The sequence below is a fragment of the Antrostomus carolinensis genome, unplaced genomic scaffold (assembly GCF_000700745.2).
Source record: "Antrostomus carolinensis isolate BGI_N321 unplaced genomic scaffold, ASM70074v2 scaffold29164, whole genome shotgun sequence".
Lineage (NCBI taxonomy): Eukaryota > Metazoa > Chordata > Aves > Caprimulgiformes > Caprimulgidae > Antrostomus > Antrostomus carolinensis.
The window spans coordinates 12,244-32,517 of NW_010313278.1; the positions used below are offsets into that span (position 1 = coordinate 12,244).

The 20,274-nt window shown below is 40.6% G+C and overlaps 1 protein-coding gene across 1 annotated transcript; it reads left to right on the forward strand.

The window, feature by feature from the left end:
- Positions 1-2,966: 2,966 nt before the first annotated feature.
- LOC104519224 (fructose-1,6-bisphosphatase isozyme 2) lies at positions 2,967-19,837 on the forward strand (the record flags this gene model as incomplete). Its single annotated transcript, XM_029084812.1, has 6 exons — positions 2,967-3,200; positions 5,823-5,985; positions 6,909-7,001; positions 12,460-12,600; positions 13,807-13,944; positions 19,718-19,837. Coding segments are annotated over exons 1-6 (828 nt in total), but the record flags the coding sequence as incomplete, so codon positions are not given.
- Between the last annotated feature and the right edge of the window lie 437 nt (positions 19,838-20,274).

Sequence of the window (20,274 nt, forward strand, 5' to 3'; positions counted from 1 at the left end):
TCACCGTGTCCTGTCCAGCCCCCACTGCGGTACTACCCACTGCCTCGCTCAGGGGCTGAACTGTGGCATTTGGTGAAAGGTCGCTGGCTCTGATTTCAGCGGGTGCCATCCAAGTGACTAACATTTCAAATCAGTTAGAAGAGGTGTCACCTTTAAGGCACAAGGCTAACCTATATGCCAGTAGAAGTGTGAATCACCCCTGAGAGCTCTTGTGTAATCTTTAAATCAGCAGGCAAATCTCCCACAGATCTGTCAAATTGAGATGTTTTGTTTTTTAACCTTTCTATGCTGTTCCTACCCATCTTACTGAGTGGTTCTCAGGCTTATAAAGAATCATCACACATTTCTGAAACAATCTGATTTCTTTACAGCATCCATTAAATAATAATAATTTATATAGCTTAGTCATTCCGTTTAATCATTCAGGTTTTTATCATTCAATAGGATCACATTATTTATCAAAACAGGGTAAAGTTTTCATGCAGCCCAGTCTTGTGCCTTTATCCAAGTTTTATTATTTTATTTCTTTTCTTGCTGCACTGTTGGCTGCAGAATTTCTTGAAAGTGTGGATGTAGAATCTGTGTTCTTTACATGTTAGTGTAAGTCAAGTTCTTATTGAAAGAATGTTATTCGAGCAGCAGCTCAAAGCATTGCACTTTATACATACTAAAAAGTACCCAGTACCTGTAAAAACTGTTTTCAGTTAAAAAAAAAAAAAAAAAAAAAAAAAAAGAGGGAGAAAAAATGGACTTTTTAACTCTGAGAACACCCTTTGTACCACTAACTCCAAAACAAACTCTCTGTTAGAAGATGATCTGAACTTTGTCTTTTTGACCAGTGTAAAAGACCACTTGGAATCAACAGTAAAGATCTGCACATAATGTTTTGATAAATGTTAGAAGCCTTAGGCCAACCTCCCACCCCATTTCTTATTTGCTAAATTGATTTGGTATCCCAATGGTATTCTAGCTACAGAGCAGAGAGACTTTGCATTAAAAGCATTTTGGTGCTGTCAGGCTGACAGCTGCCATGATAATGAAATAATGTACAGAATGCAAAGGCTGTACTTTAAGCCAGCAGATCCATTTGCCTGCTTAATGAGAAACCTGTCCCTTTCTTTTATTAAACAGCACCATGTTGCTATCCCAGAGCTCCACAGACATGTTATATTTTGATTTTGTACAAAATCTGTTTGAGGAAAGAAAGTCTCCTTGCCTGTCAAAAAGTGTGCTGGAATATTTGTCCCATGATGTGAATGGCATTGTATACTTTTAACTAGATCACAGTGGTAGAAAAGAGAAAAATAAGTCTTTAAGATCACTATCTTCTTCCAGCATTGCCTTAGAGGACATGGTGCAAAATCTGCCTGTTGCTCCACCCGAGGAGCTCTGCTCGCCAGCCCTTCATCCTCCTTAGAATGAGACTTGAAAAATTTCCCCAAACCTAAGCACAAGGGATGCAAGCAGCACTGAACTGTGTCTTTCTACTTGCTGCTAGTGTTCAGTGCAGTCAGTCTCTGAGACCTTTCCTTAAGGCTGGTTTCAAAGTAGAAAACCTTAGCATTCAAATTCATTTAAGACTCTCCAAGTAATGTATTGTTCATAGATGGACAGATGCTTCTAGGAAAATCCAAAGAAATGCTAAAGATTAAAAAAGGAATGCAAAGGGAAATCAAAACTCTTTGCCTCCAGCTGCAGTTCCTATTAACAAAAACAAAGCTAGGCATATGTTTTGTTACTGAATTTTGTTTCTGTCTTCCTGGCATGATTTTAGTGCAGTAATTTGGTTTAAATTAATTATAACAATGAAACTCAATTAAATTTTCCTTCTTTAACTCCAGATTTTCTTATTTTGCTTGTGGGCTTTCCAGATCTTCTGCTTAAAAATACGAGAGTGCTGCTAATAAGTACAATGAGGGCTACAACATACGATTGTTCTTACTGCCTTATCTGAGTGGGAAGATAGTGCTGTAATTAAAATCCATAATTCCAATGTTCCGGATATTATGTACCTAGTTCACTGACATTTCTATCTACCTTCACATTAGCATCATGTGGTCCAAGTATATTGCTTGTAAGGAATTCTTCGCAGTATAATAGCAAAAACTTGGACATACCTTTATTTATATGCTGCACTACAATAACAAAGCTGACGTAAAATTTTGTGAGTTATGACGCATACATGCTTAAATCAGATAAGCTTCATTTGTAAATTATTGAGAACACAATTATGTTGTAACCAATCAATCCACAGCTGAGCAGTACTTCTCATTCATGCAAGCCCTATAATATTACAAGAAGCCCTGGCTAGGAATGAAGTTATTAAAATAAGATTGCAGCAGACCAACTAGCAACATAAAACATCTTTAATAAAAGCATGTCTAGATGCAGCCTGAACCTCCCATTGCTTCCCCTGGCCTGTGCCAGCCACCTCAAAACTCTCCTCTATGGAAGAGGCCAAAAGGGGGTGAGCAAGTGGGGTTAAGGCAATATGGGAACAGAACTTCACTGTCCCAAGTCACAGTATGGTGGATGCTCTGCCCCACAGGGCACTATAGCATGCATGATTACGGATGCCCCGTGCCTTAATTTCTTGTACCTTGCAAATTGTGCACTTTGCCTTGGCTATGCTGAGCTTGTCGCTGAGCAGCGGCTACAGGAAAGCAGTTTCCAGCCAAGCAGCCAGTGAGAGTTTTGCATTATAAGCAGTCTAACGCACAACTAGAATACATTACTAAATCTGCACATCCCTAATTTCAGTGCATGGAGAGGGCAGCCGAGCAGTGGTTGCTCGGCTGTAGTCCTGTCCCAGGCTCCTTTCCTGCATCCTGGAGGAGCTGTGGAGCCAGCCTGGGCTGCAGTTATTCTGAGCACTCAATCACATGGTCTCAGAAACATCTTAATAAACTCTGACCAGCCACACAGCCAACAGCTTCACCTCAAAATAAAACAGCTACCCAGGATCTCAACACAGCAAGAAAGTGTCTCATCCAGCCGAGAAGACAGCAACTCTCACACCCAGCAAAAATGTCTGACAAAACTCCCTTCGAAACAGATATGCTGACGCTGACGCGATTCGTTATGGAGAAGGGTCGCCGCGTTAAAGGAGCGACAGGGGAGCTGACACAGCTGCTCAACTCCATGCTGACTGCCATAAAGGCCATTTCCTCAGCAGTCAGAAAGGCAGGCCTTGCCCACATGTGAGTCCTACCTAGCGATACGGGGAGGAAGAGGAGGTAGACAGCTGCTTGCACAGCAAGGCTGGGGAGAGGGCAGGGATTCATAAATATGTTGGAAGTGTCTTTTTTAAGCTGAGTAACTGTAGGCATGAGATCAGAGCCTGAATTATCAAGAGTGGGACGTGGGAGCGTTTTAATATTGGGCACAAGATAGACATTTAGACTAACTGCTGTTTTGTAATATTTTACTCCAAAAATGTAAGTCGGAACTTCAAAGCACTGCTCACCTTGTTAGCCCTTGTAAATGTTGATACTGATCTATTTTTAAATCTACTGTGAATTTGCATGATATTTTTAATGCAGAATATCACACCGTGATGCTAATATCCAAGCCTGGTACTGAGCTGTGCAAATCAGGGCTTGGCTTTTCTTGGGAAGCTGGTGTTCTGCCTGACTGCAGTGTAAGTAATGATCTGAAACAACAGCCTTGCAAGAAAAGCCATATGCTGCCATGCATGAGTGCATTTCCCCTTCCTTTCACAAGTAGTATCAGGGTTACAGGTGGGCAATCTTAAAAGGCCCTATATGAAAAATAAACATAACAATTTGGCATCTAATGGTTTAGCAAATGGAGTAAAGAATTGCTTTAGCAAAGCCTGGAATGAACTGAGCTGTTCCTTACAAAGGCAGGGGAAATAGACATCAATGGTATTCTTTTAATGATGACGGCTCTGAAGCACTTCAGAGAGCTGGAGTAACCCAATAAAATTATGCATTTGAAATATACAGGTTTTGTTATGCATTGAAATATATGTTTCTGTACATGCCTGTGTATGTACATATGGACATATGCATAAAAAAGACAGAGAATATATTTGTGTAAGAAAGATAACATTTGTAATTTATTTTTTCCCCCCGCCTCACGGAAACACCAAAACCTATGATTCACTGGGTTTTTGGGGGGTTTGACTATATGGTCAAAGTCCTCGATGATCTCTGCAAATCATGAATTCAATGTCAGTACTATCACCCTCACTTTACAAGCATGGACCGTAATATGTAGAGAGGACATGAGACATACTCAAAGTAACAGCAGCATCAGGCTCCTGTGCCCTAACTGTTAAAATGTGCTTTGCCTCTATGCTTATTAGGTGAAGCTCAGCTGTTTTGCCTTGCTGACTTAGAGGAACTGATGCTTTTCTCTCATTTTCATCTTTCAATATGCAACCTCTGAAGTGTTCATTAAGTGAGGAGAATCTCTTTGATAGACTAGAGGTGGAACAGCCACCTAGCCTACAGGACATGTGACTACTGTGCTAGATGAATCAGAAAGGAAACACTCATTATGTTAATGAGCAAATGTCTCTTTCTATAAACAAAAGCTTCAGATGATGAACCAGAAATATCTGAAGTGTACAAACACACAAATGAGTAACTTGTACCATTCAAATTACTGCAATCAAACATGACATTTCAGAAATTCCTATGGCAAACTTTCAACCATGGTGACTAGTTTGCATCCTTCTGTAATTGTGAAGTTATAGTGCGCTGTTTTTTCTACACCCTTCAAATAAGAGACGGTGAAGTGACTTCTTTAAAGAAGTCAGCATGAATTTTTAACATATAAAGGAGAACTTTTTCCAAGCCATAGGTTTGAGATGGGAATCATCCTGAAAACACACTAATTGGAGAATGAGTGCTTAGAACTCCCTGAAAGTCGTGGACCTTTCCAGTATCTGAAACTTGACACTCCAAAACAGAGTGTCCAAAATGCTCAATACTTCTGAAAAGCTCAGGCAGCTTCAGGCTTTGAGTAAGACAAAAGACCTACATGGCTCTCAACTAAGGCCTGCTGCTGACCAGCATCCTGGGGACTAATTAGTTGCTCCTTTTCCCTTCCTTTTTTGTTTTTTGTTTTTGTTTTGGGTTTTATTTTATTTATAAAAATGCTGTATCTATTCCCTGTACGATTGCTCATACTTCTGAGGTGCCCAGACCATGCACATTAGGTCTAAACAGTGCTTCCTCAACTGGAAACCTCAGAAATATTTATGCTACTATATACTACACCATTAGTGCATTGCCAAAAACAGGCTAGGGAACAGAAACATCATCCTAACTCAGCCAAGGATCAATGAATAAACAGACCTTAATTCTGACATACAGTTCACCGTGGGGAATTATCTGGGCATGTCGGTAAAGCTTCTGATTTTGGGGTGGTTGGGGACCGAGTGGACATGGGTTGAAGGACCATCAGGGAGCTCTGAACAGCCAGTGTCAGAAAATAATGCAGATGCCAACTGCCCCTTCTCTTTCCTCAAAGCTGCTGCTAGCTGCTCCATGGGGCTGCTTGGGAAGCCTGGCACCCACCAGCCAGGCTGTGGGCTCTGCCCTTGGCTTGGGGAACATCCAAAAGGACTCGAGGAATGCCCAAAGGTTATGCCATCGCCTTTTTCTCATGAATGCTTTTATTTTCTAGCAGCAGCAACCATCTCTAGTGCACCTCAGCAGTGTAATCCAAAGGTTAGAGGTGTGGCAAGATAAGAGGAAGGGGCCACCCTGACTTGTTTGGGGTTTTTTTTTCATAAAAAACCTCTGATGTTGCTCTCCCTCAAGTTTATTGATATTTTTACTTTTCCAAAGGTTTGGTATAGCTGGCACTGTGAACGTGACCGGTGATGAAGTGAAGAAGCTGGACGTGTTATCCAACTCCCTGGTGATTAATATGCTCCAGTCCTCCTACAGCACCTGCGTCCTGGTCACGGAGGAGAACAAGGAGGCCATTATCACCCCGAAAGACAAGCGGGTCTGTGCAGCTCCTGCCTTCAGGGGATTATGGGCTCAGGCAGCAGCAGGTGGCACTCGTGTTTCAAGTATGAAACCTGGGCCTGGCTCCAAAACCAACCCTTCCCAGGGGAATTCAGAAAATTTGCGCCATTACTGCATTGTTTTGATTAGTAACTGTGGCAGCTGGCATGGTTTCAACAGCTAAAGGAGCTTTGGAGGGTAAAATTATTGTTGAAATTTTGTGAAGGGGGGAGAATAATTATTTTGGAGCTTGTTAACACACCTCAGATCTCAGCTGTAGGTATACCATTACATTCCCTGACCACTGGTGTAACAGTTTTGGATTACATTAATATTTAGGCAAGATGAAATGAGATGAGAGGCTGGCAGAGCTGGGTTTTACATTACATGTCCAGAGGAAGCACCTGACTGCTTCGTCAGGATTCTCCCAGGAAGGGATCCTATTGCTGCAAGATACTGCTACATCACACTGATGTAACCTATCCTTTCCCCAACATGTTTTCTTCCTGCCTTCTTACCCTCAAACCTCACATTGCAAGCAAACCCTTTCGTTCAGAAACAGAACAAAACAAATCATATTCACTGGAGGAAGGTGCTCGCTTCCAGAATGAGCCACTCCTTTTGCTTTCAAGCAATTTCTTGCATTGCTTGGCAGCAGGGAACTGATCCTTTCTATCATCAGATTTTTGTGCTGTTTGAGCAGAAATGTGCCCTCTCCTGTTTCTCTGCCAGGCCCTGCAGGGAGTGGGTGTTCTGCTGCAGGGACAGCTGGGTCAACCGTGTCACCTTCTCTGACAAGCCGTGTCAGGCATGCTTGGAGGGCTAAACGCGGTCATTAAGACATGAGTTTTGTGAAGTAAAAGGAAATAATAGTGCAAGGCTATGTATCATTTAATGCTTCCCTTGCCACTTCTGTTTTAGGGTAAATATGTGGTGTGCTTTGACCCCCTTGATGGCTCATCCAATATAGACTGCTTGGCACCAATAGGAACAATATTTGCTATCTACAAAAAGGTAAGAGGATGAACAAAGCACACATGGCACGATTCATTGGGTGAAAGCAAGATGTCTTGGGTATATCAACTTGCTTAGTTTTTTTTCCCCAGGTCTTTTAGGTGTCTTTGTGACCAACAGAGCCTTAGAAGAGTAGAAGAGATAACACCTGAGATTCAGATGTGCTAAAATGCTGCCTGAATTTGCAGGAAGGGGACACTCAGCCCAAAAAAATTGTTATGTGGCAGCGCTTCCCTCCACAGGCACTTAAATAAGACCCTGTCACCATCAGGCAGGTGGTTAGTTCCTTCAGTGATGCTTTACTCACTGCAGAAGAAATGAGGGGTGTCACAGTGCCTACGAATCACAGTGTTTGTCTTCCTGGATACTGACTGGGGAGCGCTGGCAGTCACTGCCTGGACTGTGCCAGTGTTAGCAGCGTGGTGGCCTTCCCGTGCGAGTCACTATGCCTGTTACAGATGGGAGTTCATACGCGTGCTAACAATGGAGGCCACCTGAGGCTGAAGGAAGCAGTCACCTCCTGTCACTGGGGCCCTGCCAGCATATCTGCTCCCATAGGGCTGCACAGAACAGCAACTGCCCAGCCAATTAGCAAATGTTAATAGTTACAGTCATGCCAAGTCTTGTGATTTGATTGCTAATCTCCCAGCAGTTGGTGTTTTCCCTAAAGCCTGAGCTCACAGTCATATGACTATGGGAGACCCTCAGCCATTACTATTGTGAAGTAACACTTACAGTACTTGTGGCTGCAAAGAAGTCTTTGCAGACTCAGACGCTACACTTCAAACATACCAAAATACATTTTTAAAGTCTGCTCTCATCTTTTAACTCATAATTTTCAACTGGCTAGTCAGAATAGAAGCTTTTCCCAAAAAACTCACACCATTCCCAAATGCTCAAGTTTTCAACTAATTTTCTGATCCTTCCATAGCTGTTGTTGTTCTAATATATATTAACATATTTGTTGTAAATGCTGTTTCTAAGTTGCTGGTTTTCATGTGGGTGGATACCCTTCAGGGCTTCATAAAAAGAAAATTACATTGCTTTGTACAAATGCTTCATATCCAAATGAATACTCAGCGGCTAGGATGAAGCACAGCTTATCAATTGCAATAATAACTTACCAATTTGCCCTGGAAAGTTAGAATCAATGTTGGATTTACAGACTTTCACTTGCATAATTCTTTCCATTAAAATGCTAATTACAAAATATGTGTTAATTAATCCACCTTCCTCTCAGACAAGACAATTTCATAGCAACACTCAACTTTAAACTCTATTAACTTCAAGCCCTTTGAAATAATGAAATAGTAATAGTTTATTGATTGTTACTGAAGGGTGGTGTGAAAAGAATAAAAGATGTTTATCCCAGTGGATGAGAATCACTTAGGAAAGAAAATATAATTTGAAGCCCTTTAAGGTTTATTAATGTCATTTAGGAAAAGCTAGAACAGTTGTAATTCCACAGGATGATCCTTAGCACCTGTCTGGTATTCGGTACTTTCCAGTTCTCAGATGATTGCATGACTGATATTCTCACCATGTTAGCACCTTAACTTCACTTCAAAGGCACACCCTCCAGAACTAAAATATTTGCCTTATTTTAGGAATAAAAAGATAACCAGCACTTATTTACAATGACCAGACTTGGCCAATACATTTCAAACCTGAAAGTTGTTCTCTGGCTGATACCAATCTACAGCCACCATCATGGTGGCAGGTTATCATTGCCTCCTGCCAGAAAAGCATTGCATCAGTTTCTTAGAAAAAAGCACAAGGAAATAACTGCCATACTAGTTTTATTTAATTTTCTACTTGGTTTTTGCTTTCTAAAGCATGAGTGGTATTGTTAAAAACACCAGACAAGTCAGAAAAGTGGGGCTGAAGGAGGAACCTTGCAGAAGACAGAGCAAGGGATAAGACCTTGACAGTCACTACCACTGAGAGGCTCTCAGCTGCTGGAGTGTCAGGATGTGGTGACAATAAGTATTTTTTGCTTGCATTCTTCCCAATTTTTCATGCCACTGAGATGAATCTGCAATTCTCAGTTCATAGTGCACATATATGCTATGAAATTCTGCTGCTTTGTTTCATTCTTGTTTTAGTTTGTAACTTTGCTCTCAGCACCTCAGATGTATTTTATTTCCCCCCCCTTCATTGTCATGAGGACTATGTCCTCCCATCCATGTGGTCCCTCATGGAGAGGGTGTAAGAATTCAGGGCAAACACAAAAGATAATCATGAAACCTAATACAAACAGAGACCTGGAAACCAAGTCCTTCCAGAGCTGCTCCCAGTGCTGATGAGAACTCCCTCATGTGATGTGGGCAAATCATACATGCAAAAATTTTCAAATTTGGATATCACCTGAGGGTACCCCTATAGCTCAACTCTGAGGACCTTGTTTCATCCGCTTCACGCCAACAACGAGCCAAAGTGACTGTGACAATGCTTGTCAAAGCTTCTCTGCAGTCCCTCCACCTATTTCATTGCTTTGCATAAAGAGATTTCACTACAACCATCTCATACTCAAAATATAATAGAAAGGAAATCCATCCATTCACCAGAAATAAGTGAAAATATTCAGCAGCTACCAGAGTCTACTGGACAGCTTAATTCCCTGGTTTGTTTCACAGTACATGGTACTGGGCAGGACAAAACTGCAGTCCTAACACTGAAATATCAGCTGATCTCTAGATGTTTTACATCCTGACAAGTTCTGTGACATGTTTGTTTGGGACTGAGCATTTTTCCCTTCCTTTTGGAAGCTGGCTTTTTGAAACACAGCTATGAATAAGGGTAGAAAACCAAGTGAATTCTGCTCAATTGTCCATCTCCCGAGGGAGAAGTTACTCTGTTTTTTCAGAATGGTCAACAAATACGTGGTTTCTCAGACATAAAAACACAGAAAATGCATTTAAGAGATAGGACTGAAAATCTCATCTCAGAAAAATGTATTTGAAAGCAATATCATATGTAACCAGCAGCTTCATATACTGTGTATACACCATGTTCTATAAAACAAACCTTTTTACTGTATTTATAAAAAAATATTTTTTATTTAATGAAGAAAGCATACAAAAAGCTGGGAGAATCATAATCATTTGCAACTAGTTGTGTAAATGTATGTTTAATTCTGCATTTAATGTTGAAAATAATTAGTCTATTATAGACAAACATTGCTTTTGATATCGAGATGTATGTGCCATGGGGATATATTTTTGAAAGAGAAGATGCTATGTAGGGTACAGTAGTTGGTTCTATAAAAGATTGTTTAGCAAAGGATTAGCCACTAATAGTCAGTATTCAAAGCTCTGGAATATACAAACAGGGGTTTTAACTAGTCTTCCTTCATTATGTGCATTAGAACCTCTCTGAATAAGCAGCTTGACACAGGGTAATTCCAAGGGACTGTGTACCAGATGTATTTGTATATGCTATATTTCAGCTCCCATGAAGAGCTGGTTGGCAACTGGATTTTTTTCCACAGAAGAGCTTGGCAAAATAATAATAATAAAAAGTTTTGAGCAAAATACAGCAAGAAACTGTAAGCAAAAGTAATAAAAGTAACAAAAATCTTTCAGCTGAAAATGGAAACATTTTGATGTGGAATTACTGTTCTTCATAGGCCATGAAAGATGTAGTTTTTGTGTCCCATATCTCCATTTTCCTCTAGATCATAGAATCATAAAATGTTGTGAGTGGGAAGGAACCCACAAGGATCATCAAGTCCAGCTCCTGCCCTAGCACAGGACAATCCCAAGATTCAGACCATGGGTCTGCAGCTGTCCAAATGCTTCTTGAGTATTGTCAGGCTTGGTGCCATGACTGCCTCCCTGGGGAGCCTGTTCCAGTGCTCCACCACTCTCTGGGTGAGGAACCTTTTCCTCATGGCCAACCTAAACGTGCCCTGGCACATCGTCCTGCCATTTCCCCTGGTCCTATCATTGGTCACCAGAGAGAAGGGATCAGTGCCTGCCCCTCCTCTTCCCCTTGTGAGGAAGCTGTAGATCATGATGAGATCTCCACTCAGTCCCCTCTTCTCCAGATTGAACAGCCAAGTGACTTCAGCCTCTCCAAATACGCCTTCCCCTCTAAGCCCTTCACCAATTTAGTGGCCCTGCTCTGGACACTCTCCAGTAGCTTTAGATCCTTTTCATACTGTGGCACCTGAACAGCATTCCCAGGTTACCCTTAGCCTTCCACCTTGCTAGGATGGGCACCCTGAGAGCTCATTGCCATGGGACACAGCGGAGAATTTCTCCAGTTGTGGAGAAGAATATCTATGAAAGACATTCTTGGTTTTTTAAATAATTTACTCAATATTAATCAAATATTTTATTTCCTATACAAAACCGCCTCCATTGATTTTTATTTTTTTAACCAGATATTTTGAGCTAGACCTGCTGTTTCTGTTTAGCTGCTATCAATCTAATTAAGCCCATGCAATCACTGAGAAATTGTTTGAGTTTGGAACAATAAAATGCTAAACCAGGGCCTGAAGAAAGGATCTGAGGGGTCCTTGTTTTAATTCCACCATCAAAACATTCATAGAAGACCCACCACAACCAACAAGCTTTTAAAGAAACATTAATATCAAGCATTCCCTACCCAATTTGTAGTTCCAGGAGGTGGAGACTGAAGCCAACCTTCCCAAGTTCTCCTTGCTTTTCCCCTTTCTTACCCCACCAGTCAAACTCTTGTAAGCCATGGCTGAGGCACACCCCAAGAGCTGGCTGGAAATATTTGTACCAGGTCTTCTTGGGCTGTTGTTGATCAGTGATAATCAAAGTGACAAATCAAAATAGGAGTGTCAGAAATTGATTAAAAGCCTGAAGCAAAATCCCACATGAATGTTCTGTGTAGAGTGATATACGGATACTTGCACACAAACACATATTGCATATGCAAATACATTTGTTATTTTGTATATAATATGAAAATTTTATCACTTCAGTTACCCATCTTTTCAGCAGAGACCAATGCACAGTCTTGGTTCCATCATGTTGCATCATCTACCCTTTTATTCTGCACTACAGGAAGCAATTTTTCTGTGATGTAATTGCTGCATTCACCTCACACTTATTCCCTCTGAGGGGTGTCAGTATGATAGTTTATGTTTACATTTACAGAAAATTAGCACCTCTGTTCTGTCTCAGATTTCTCATGATCTTGAATTAACAGACTAGGCTGTAATGCTAAAGTATCAGCTTTGTTGCAGGTATCATATTGATTGCATTACATGTATAAAATAACAAACTCTCAATGTCCTGTCCCAGCATGCACATTTAGTTGTACCAAGCTTGCCCTGAACTAGTAGGGAACAATCTCTGTTTTGGTTGTTTCAAAGGTCTGCATAGACACAAAAAGGAAATGTGCCCCACACTATTATTGAAGTGTGGTTTTTATTGTTTCTCACAAGAATCTAACTTTTAGTCCAACGGTAATTTTTCCTCAGGAAACAGACGATGAACCCTCTGAAAAAGATGCTTTGCAACCGGGACGCAATATTGTCGCTGCAGGCTATGCCTTGTATGGCAGCGCTACGCTGGTCGCCCTCTCCACAGGCCAAGGAGTGGACTGCTTCATGCTCGATCCGGTACAGTCGCGGTGTTAATCACATTGCTAGTATCTTTTAGAGCTTTCCATGGTTGAGTTTACTCATTTTTGTTACTCCTTGTCTCTGTAATCTAGGCAATCTACGCAATTCTTTTTTCACCCACAGCCTGAAGCATCCCACCTCCACCTTACAACTATTTAATAATACATGAGTATGTTGGTTGCAGCAGCTCTGTTTGTTTGGTTTTTTTCCACTCAGTGAAAGAGAGTTTAAGTTAAACAGCATATGAAACCCTGTTGATTCAAACCAGACTGCTGGTTTGCACAAACACTCAAGAAAATTTACTCTGAACAGTTTCTTTGCCTTCACTTACAGGACTTCTGCTTTTTTTCTTGTTCTTGCCTTTTCTGTCTGTAGAAAAACCTCAGCATGTTCAGTGTTTAGCCTGGGGCAAGGACCATTTTTTGATACAGTTCATGCAGTGATGTCTGATTTCCTCAGTGCAATTTAGTCCTATGGCTAAGCCCTCTTAAGTTGCATACCCAACAATTTGCAAAAGCACAGCCATGCCCATACAATCGGATATGTGCCAGCCCTCAGTGCCCGGCCCAGCAAGTGTTACTGCAGGAATGCAGGAAGGAGACCACTCATTTGAGAAACCAGCATTAGATAGAGGCAATAACACAGGAGGGTTTTTTGATAAAAGGATGCATTAATGTCAAAACTCCTTTTAACCTTTATAAATACGGTCATTCCAAGTGGGAAGAACTAGGAGCTGAACTGATCTGGTTAGAGACAGAGGAAGAAAAGGTGAAAGTTGCACTTAAACTGCAGACAGAAACACCTGGGGGTAACTGGCCCCATTCACTTTAAGGTATTTAGACAAGACAGGCAAGAAGAGTTCAAAATTCAGAAGGCAGTGTAATCTCTTAATTTGTAAGTTTATGATTTGTGGACAGAGATTCACAATCCATCTGCTTTCAAGGCTGACTGGTGTTATTTTGATTTGTTGACTATTACAGTAGAATTGCTTTTTTTTTTTATAGTACCAATGGGACAAGTTTCCATAAACTTAATACAGATCGTGTGTGTTTTACTCTGAAATACTATGAAATTATACACAAGACCGGTGCTGAAAGAACCAAACTGTGCCAGTGTTTCTGCCATCTCTAGTGTGACAACTGATACAGAAAGCCAATAAAATTTTCTGCTGCTTGCTAATAGCTGTTCTATCCTGTTCTGCAGGGTCTCGGTGAATTTATTTTGGTGGACAGGGATGTTAAAATCAAGAAGAAAGGGAAAGTATACAGTCTCAATGAAGGTTATGCGAAATATTTTTATCCTGCAATGACAGACTATTTACAAAAGAAGAAATTCCCCGAGGTAAGAAAATATTAGCACTGTACCCAATGTACTGTGTGCTGGCAAGTACTGCATTCCACACAGTCCTGGCTGATGAGAAAGGATTTGAGGGCCTCACTGAGTTCAGCCCCATGCAACTCTTTCATGCTGTCAGGTCTATTTCGGGTACATATCTGATGTGATTCTTTTTCTGGTGCCCTTTTATCTTTTATAACTTAGACTTCGGTAAGTAAATTAATAACTTGTTCATCACTGTGTGGAAGAAAATGTGCTATACATGAAGAACCAGGTTTTTCAACAAAGCTTTGAAACTGTGCCAACAAAATGTGGGAGTACCCTTGTTTTCCAGCTTATCTGAATATGCAGCTCAGTCATATGTGCAGCTGGGTGTTTGGGGCTAAATTCCACGTACTGTCAGAAGGTGCTTGCAGGGATCTGAGTGGCATCACCTTCTCCTTCCTGTATATACTTGCATCTGAGAAATGCAGTATCACTCTTGCATTGTCTACTTGCATCACAGAGCACAATCTAACCCATAGGTTGAAAAAAAAAAACAAAACCAAAAACCAAACCTGACATGAGGCACAATTTCACTATATTCTGTTGTTAAGAGAATTATACTGTATCCCTCAGAGAGATAAAACTGAGAACATTCCACGTCTGATGAACTTCCTCGAGGGGACATACAGCTCTCTGTGGCCACTAGTCAGTCAATGCTAGGAGGACGTAACACAAGCTCCCAATGTGGAAAGCTGTAAGCTCTCCAGAAAGTGTGGCTATGTGACCAGTAAGTCATAACAAAATACAGTGATGTGGAACAGCTCAGTACTGAACTGGGCCAGGAAACTGTTTTTAATGCTCTTCCTGTATAAAAAACCAACCAATCAAACAAAAAAACCCCATAAGATTATTTATTCAGCTATTAGTTGTTGAGAATACTTATACAGGGCTCAGATAAAAATCAATGTATCCAGTAGAAAACTTCAGGGTGCTGTGCAAGGGAAATGTAACAAATAAGATTTTAAACAATAGTCCTGTGAGAAGCTCTTTCTGAGCTGAAAATCTGCATTTACTACATTGGGTATAACTGCAATGCTGACCTCTTATCAAAACCTCTTTTCCATATTACCCAGATTGTAGCTACATTGGGTGTTATATCACAGCATTTTAAATATATTCATTTTTAATATTTGAGGTTATTTTGAAACTTCAAAGTCTGCTTTCAGTCCAGCTGTGAGAGAAGCATGAGCCCATGACACAACTTTCACAGTTCCTGAAAACTAATCCAGCTGGGAAAAAGAAGATCTGTGCTTCTCATTCTGCTCACATCATGCTGAGCTATATATTTGGTATAATGCACTAACACTGGATTTATTAATTTGTGTTTTTGCAAAGCACCCAAATATTGTTTAAAGTACAACTCTTAAACAAATAGACAACCCCAGGCAACTATAAAAATTCTGAAGAGATTTCAAACTCAGTGAAAAGGCTAGACAGAGATATTTCACCACAGGCTCAGTGAGGACAGCTCTGTCATGTGATTCACTAAGTTCTTGGATTAAGGCATACAGGAAAAACCTCATTTGCAAACACTGTTTTATCTCAAATCTGTGCTTCATTTGAGGAAAGCCTGTTGGAAGTGTTGTTGCACTAATGCAACGGAAGTTGGCAGAAGGTATTTTTGTTACTTTAAAGCAAGCAGCACAGTAGTGCATGGGTCATTTGGAGCAGGAGAAGCTTTCCTCAATGGTGCTGAGCAAGCACACTGTTTTGCTGCTCTGAGATGCAGGGTTGTCTGCATGAGAGGGGCCAAGGCACAAGTGTTATGGCCGCAAAGCACAAGGAAGTGCCCTGCCCATTTCAAAGCTTGTTATGAGCCTGAGTTTGGAAACAGCATAACTCAGTTGTTTGATTTAGAAAGGACATTATATTTGCATTGTGGGAGGACAAGAAGAAGAAGGTGCTGCCACTCTTCCATAGCATGAAACCTGCTTCCTGCCATCATCTGTAAGCCTTACCAGCTATAGCCACATTGATGATGCTCCTTCCTTCCCTGCAGCACCAAGGTGGAGCATGGCACAGCTTTGGTCTTTGTCTTCCTCTCTTCAGCACGCAGAGGGGCAGTGAGGGGTATCTACTGGATAGCCCCTGCCTATGACTTGAAGAGGAACTGACGTGAGGGGCATGAGGGACCCCTTCTTACTCAGATGGACCACTCTCAACCTATGGTCTTCTGGCCACCAGAAGCCAAGAGACTGAGCATTAATTTCAGCTACTTGTCACTTTCTTATCCATTTTTTTCTTTTGATCTTACCTCTATTTCCTTCTTCCTGTGGTTCTTGGTCAACATGCTGTTCAGATGACTCTCCAACATTGCCACAGAAACCTGAAAAGTTAAAAATAAAAAAGGTGCACAAAGTAGGATGTTGTCCACAATGTGTCCTGTGTTCTGTATCACTATCATTGGTGACCAAACATTGCAAATCAACCGTTTAAGTGGACAAAGTAATGCAACACATTTAGTCCAATCTGTACAATGGGCACTGCTGGGCCAGAAACTGTTTCTGCACAAATTTCACTCTAACTCCTTCTCCAAGTGGGTTCCTCCTCCAGTAATGCTTGCAGACCCCTAGCCTCTAGCTAGCACTGGTTCACTGACGGTAGAACTCAGAAACATGTTGTGGGCATTGTCGTACTTTGTTATTCCACCCATTTTTACCTTTGCTTCCTATAGCCACCAGAGAAGCTTAGTGTTATCACAGCTTGTTTATTAAGAGCCATGCAATGGAGACTCCCTGTTTAAGGATTTGTCTTAGCAGTGCCTTAGAAAACTTATCATTGACAGCACATTTCAGCATGAATCATTCTTCTGCCAGCCAGCCCAGCTTGACATAAAAAAGCTAGTAAGACCACTGTGCTAGTAAGATCACCATATCTGTAAGTGGAGCAAGGGATGCAGGGTGTTTCTGTCGTAGTCTGTAGAAAAGCCTTTTTTCACCTAACTCTCCTAGTCATCATAGTTATGCAAGAAAAATTTGTTAGAAATCAGTAGAATAAAGAAGTGAAAAGTGAAAAATTTTCTTCCATCACATTGTGAAGAAAAAAAAATATCATAGGACCTATCTGATACAAGCCATTTTTATTCCTTTGGGTTAAGCAAAGAAAAGCAGCAGAAAGGTTGAAACTAAGAGCAATCACAACTTTACTCAAATGCTATGGACGCTGACCAAGGGAACATCAAGGTTCTCCAAGTCTTTCATTAGCATCAGCCAAACCAGTGTAAAGTCCTCACTGGGCAAACACACAGCTTGGCAGTACTCAGAACTCAGGATGAATCTCCCTAGCATTCATGCTCTGTTATTTTGTTTGAAAGAAAGCCTGGGCAATATGCCAACATGCATGTAACACCCATTAACTTTCTCATCTGTGAGAAAAAATATGAGTGAACAAACTGGAGAAACAAGAAGTAATATTTCTAGTAACTAAAAGGACTATTTATTCCTCCCATGCAGGTAGCTGGACACTAGGGGAAGTGAAAATTTTATTTTGGTCTGTGGTTCAAGTGATAGCCATACCAGAATGGCGGAATTTCTCTTCTGTATTTCTCTCAGCACAGTCTCAGCGGTGTGTTTCTAGCAGATTAATTTCTATCAGGCTAAGAAGCAACTAAAGTTACCAGTGGAATCTCATCAGCTTCATGTAACATGGCCCACGTACACATAAACTGTGTAAAGGATCCACATGTGGATAGGAAATCCAGCACATTCCAAACGTGCCTGATGATTTGTACACAGGTGGCTCAGCTGTGCAGCTCATGGTCAGCAAATCTGATACATGTGGGTTGTGGACTTCTCATTTGATAATGACATGGAAGCAGTCCTTTGCAGTTTGTTTCAGGGCCTTCTTATGGTCAGTATGCTATTAATTTTTGTAATGTTTAACAAGATTTGCTTCATCACCTTCTGAAACCATAAAAGACAGCTCTGTTGATTGTATTTTTAAAGGTAATTTTAGACTGCAGTCACATATTTCCCTGAAAATTTTATTTTCTTAAACTGCAAACTTGCATTTGTCTCTCTTTTAACACCTCTTAAAATGTTTTTTCCTGACCTCAGATTTTTACAGTTGCAAAGTCACAGGTGCAAACAGCCTTGAGATGGAGAAGCTATCACTGCAATTCTAAATATGCAATTATATGAGGGTGAGCCATAAAAAATAAGGGATCAAATACTTACAAGTATTGTTCAGTTGTGCCTGGACATAATAGGGCTAGGTTTAAACAAAACTAAATATAAGAGCTTCAGGCTGTGTCTTATCCATCATTTCTTTCATACTTTGTATTGTTTTCCTCTGAATTTTCAACAGTTCTAGTATGCACAGGAAGAAAGACTCATGGAAAACAGCACAAGAACAGTTGAACAAGGGTTATTACCTAGGCTGGAACAGTTCTCCATTCCAGTTTTACTACCAGCTGTATCAAATACCCAAGTCTTATATTTAGTGGCTTAGGACTCAACTTCATAGTGCTGTGTTGCATGATATTGTGTCATTTCATGAGAATCTCTTCCCGTTTTAAAAGAGAGTAAACATCAAAACTTCACAGTTGCACAGAACAGTTTGAAAAAGTGATTTCAAAATAGAATTATGTTTTTCTCTATCTGTGTTTTTTCCTCCCACTAACCTCATGATTTTTCTGGGACGGGTGACTAACTTGTGATGTCTGAAGGCATTGCTGGACAAGTCCTCTATGTATTTCTCTGGATCTGGTATCAGCACAAGGCAAGCTTTGTAGAAAGCACTAAGATCTTTTATTAAACAACAGAACCAGACAGAAAAAACATGCAGGAGTTTATTCAAACTTTTAGCATTGCAATACACAAATATATATGTGTATTAAATTTGCATGAAGTCACAGTCTCTAGGAATTTTCTGGGGAGGCGCAAATTCCTCCTCTGCTTCATTGAAGAAAGAGTGAGAGATAACAAAAGACCAACAGAATTCTTGGTACAGTAGCTATCAAAAAGCTTTCCTTCAGTTTATGTTTGCATTGTGTATCTCCCCTTTGTAAAAGTATGGCAATGCATCGCTTTTCTCAGGTGGAGCTTACTTGGTGTACATAACTCCTATTCAAGCAAGACACCTTGCTTGTCTTCTATATCTCCTACCTTACCACTTTTATGACCAGGAATCCTGAGACTGATATAAATACTTCCCTGATTGCTCTCACTAAAATGACTTCTCCTTCAACAACATTAATTTCTAAACTGAGAGTAAGGAAAACTACATTCATGAATAAATTGCTGTCTCCCAAACTAAGCTGCAGAATGAATGCTATGACCAATTTCACATCTTGACAAATAAGCTAGAAGGAAAAAGCTGGAGTCTTCTGGGAACCATGTGGATGTGTACTGAAAAGTTACATCCTTCCTCATGTCCTGGCTTAGGAACCAGTGAAGGATCAGCAATCAAATGGGTACCCTGTTCTGATAACGTGAAGAAGTTTTCTCTCACTGTTTGCAGTCCTTGCTTTTTCACAGGCTGGGGGTTGATACCAAATTGTGTATTCAAATTACAGGCACCCTGGTTTCCATGCTGTGACTGCTGCTCTCTAAAGTGCTTATTTTAGAATTCCTATGTCTTACAAAAGGTTAACCTTCAGGCTAGTTTAGGCATTTACAGTGCCCATAAGCAGCCATTTATTTAAGCGGATTTGATTCCTGTTTTATAACAAAATTATGTTTTGCCATGCTACTAGCTGTCTAGCCTGGTAGATATAATGCTTTATGTTTTTCAGGATGGCAGTTCCCCATACGGTGCCAGGTACGTGGGCTCGATGGTAGCTGACGTTCACCGTACATTGATGTATGGTGGGATCTTCATGTATCCTGCTAATCAGAAGAGTCCTAAAGGAAAGGTAAATAGTTTGATTTACTTCCTGGTGAACTTAGTCAACCTAATACCTCTGGTTTTCCCAGAGATGTAAAGGAATAGTTTAGATATAGAAATGGACAATAATTTTCCACCCCTGGAGAAAATTTTTAATGGATATGATGGTCAGGAATCAAATTTAGGCAATTGCCAATTTAAGGCCAGAAATCTTCCTATGTGTTTTTATATTACAAACTACTCAAATGGTTCTCACTGCAACCAAGGACTTAATTAATTCACTTTTATAAAATGTTTCAGTAACATAGAAACCTATTGAGATACCTATGCACAGCTGGCACAGGCCTGAGGAAGCCCTGTGCACTTTATACTGGCAACTAGAGTCCAAGTGGGATATGCTGAACTCCGGGTTTGGTCCAATGTTAGACAACTGAGTTTGCCTGCCTAATGTTTCCAAAGGGTACT